The sequence below is a fragment of the Montipora capricornis genome, chromosome 11 (genome assembly GCF_036669925.1).
Source record: "Montipora capricornis isolate CH-2021 chromosome 11, ASM3666992v2, whole genome shotgun sequence".
Taxonomy (NCBI): domain Eukaryota; kingdom Metazoa; phylum Cnidaria; class Anthozoa; order Scleractinia; family Acroporidae; genus Montipora; species Montipora capricornis.
Window position 1 is genome coordinate 1,607,613 of NC_090893.1, and position 1,540 is coordinate 1,609,152.

General features: G+C 39.8%; 1 protein-coding gene across 1 annotated transcript in view; it reads left to right on the forward strand.

Annotated features, from left to right (window-relative positions):
* The first annotated feature begins 1,295 nt into the window (after nucleotides 1-1,295).
* Nucleotides 1,296-1,540, forward strand: part of LOC138022992 (uncharacterized) — a 669-nt gene continuing 424 nt past the window's right edge. Inside the window, exon 1 of the mRNA XM_068870029.1 lies at nucleotides 1,296-1,540. This exon is cut by the window's right edge and continues 424 nt beyond it. Coding sequence (XP_068726130.1) covers nucleotides 1,296-1,540 — 245 coding nt within the window.

Genomic DNA, 1,540 nt, shown 5'->3' on the forward strand with positions numbered 1-1,540 from the left:
GAAAACCAGACATTCTCAGACTGTGAATAAAAATTACTCCCTTTTGCATTGACAACGATGGTTTTAAGAAATTAAAAAAAATAATAAAAAATAAAAATTACAATTCGATGAATGAATATAAAATAAAACGACAGGACTCTTCATATCATATATCACAGCATGCTTTCCCCTACCTGCCGCCACCTTCGACTCGTTTCCAAAACACGCTTACAATAAGGTAGCTGACATAGGCTACTTCTAAAAATAGAACAAAGAAGACTGTTCTCCCAACTTCTGACTAAAGAATTCCCTCTAAAGTTCACATAGAACACCTCGAATATTCTTCAGACAATGGAGGACAAAACTCCTTGGGACGGATATCGAAAACCTTCCTTCCAGAGCCTTTTCTTTTCACATATTCAAATGTAGCATAATATGCACTTCTCTAACCACGTGGATACCACGAATGGCCCTCCCCTCCCCCCTCCAAACAATGTTGAAATGAACAAACTCTTTTAGGACAGGGTAAACTGTACAGCGCCAAACAACTACAACATTGCTTGGGGGGTGGGGGAAAAGGAGAAATAACGACAGATCATGTCAAGCGTCCTAAGAGTTTTGTCCCCCATTGTCTGAATACTGGCTGACACACCAAAGTACCTATTACTTTGACAAAAATGGAAAACAACACTATAATAAGACAAGGAACTGTGATTAACAATATGAAAGGATATATGGCGTTACCAAATGTCATGTTTGCGCGAGGTTTAGAATTTAAATGTAAAATTAGAGTTTGCAAACGATATCGACTGTGACGTTGTTTAACTTTCGATGACAATTTACTCTTCGTCTGCTTTGTGAATAATTGTATGTGCATGCAAGTATGGTCTTCATCCAACAAATCGTAGCAGAGAAAAAGGCTTTGGTGTGGTACCTGAGAACATACAGTAAATTGTCTTTCCGAAAAATCGCTGAGGAATGTGGAATATCAAAGTCGTCTGCGCACCGAATTTGCAGTAATGAGTTTGGAAATGGCCGTAAGACAAGGATACTAAGTGACAAGAGGCAGGGAAGACCACGAAATGTAAGCGAAAGAAAGATGCGTTTATTGATTCGTACCTTAAAGTCTTTTAGACGGAATAATGTACACGTCACTGTGAGAAGTTTAGTGGAAGAGAGTGGTCTTAGTTTTCAAGTGGCCAGTAGGAGGACATATTCGCGCTATTTGAATGAACTTGGATACTATTTTTTCGGCTCGAAGAAAAGGGATTCTTAGTGACAATGATAAAAAAGTGCGACTGCAATTTGCACGTAACATGAAGCAAGAGATGATTAGAAATCCTGATTTCTGGAAAAATGAAATTTCCTTTTACTTGGACGGGGTATCGTTTGTTCACAAGTATAACCCAAAAAGTGGTGCGGCCTCAAACAGGGCCAGGGCGTGGCGAAAACGAGAGGAAGGGCTTAAAGTTACAGCCAAAGGATGTAAAGATTTAGCGGGTGGACGGCGTCTGCATGTTCTCGTGGCCATAGCATACGGAAAAGGAGTGATCTTGAAAGT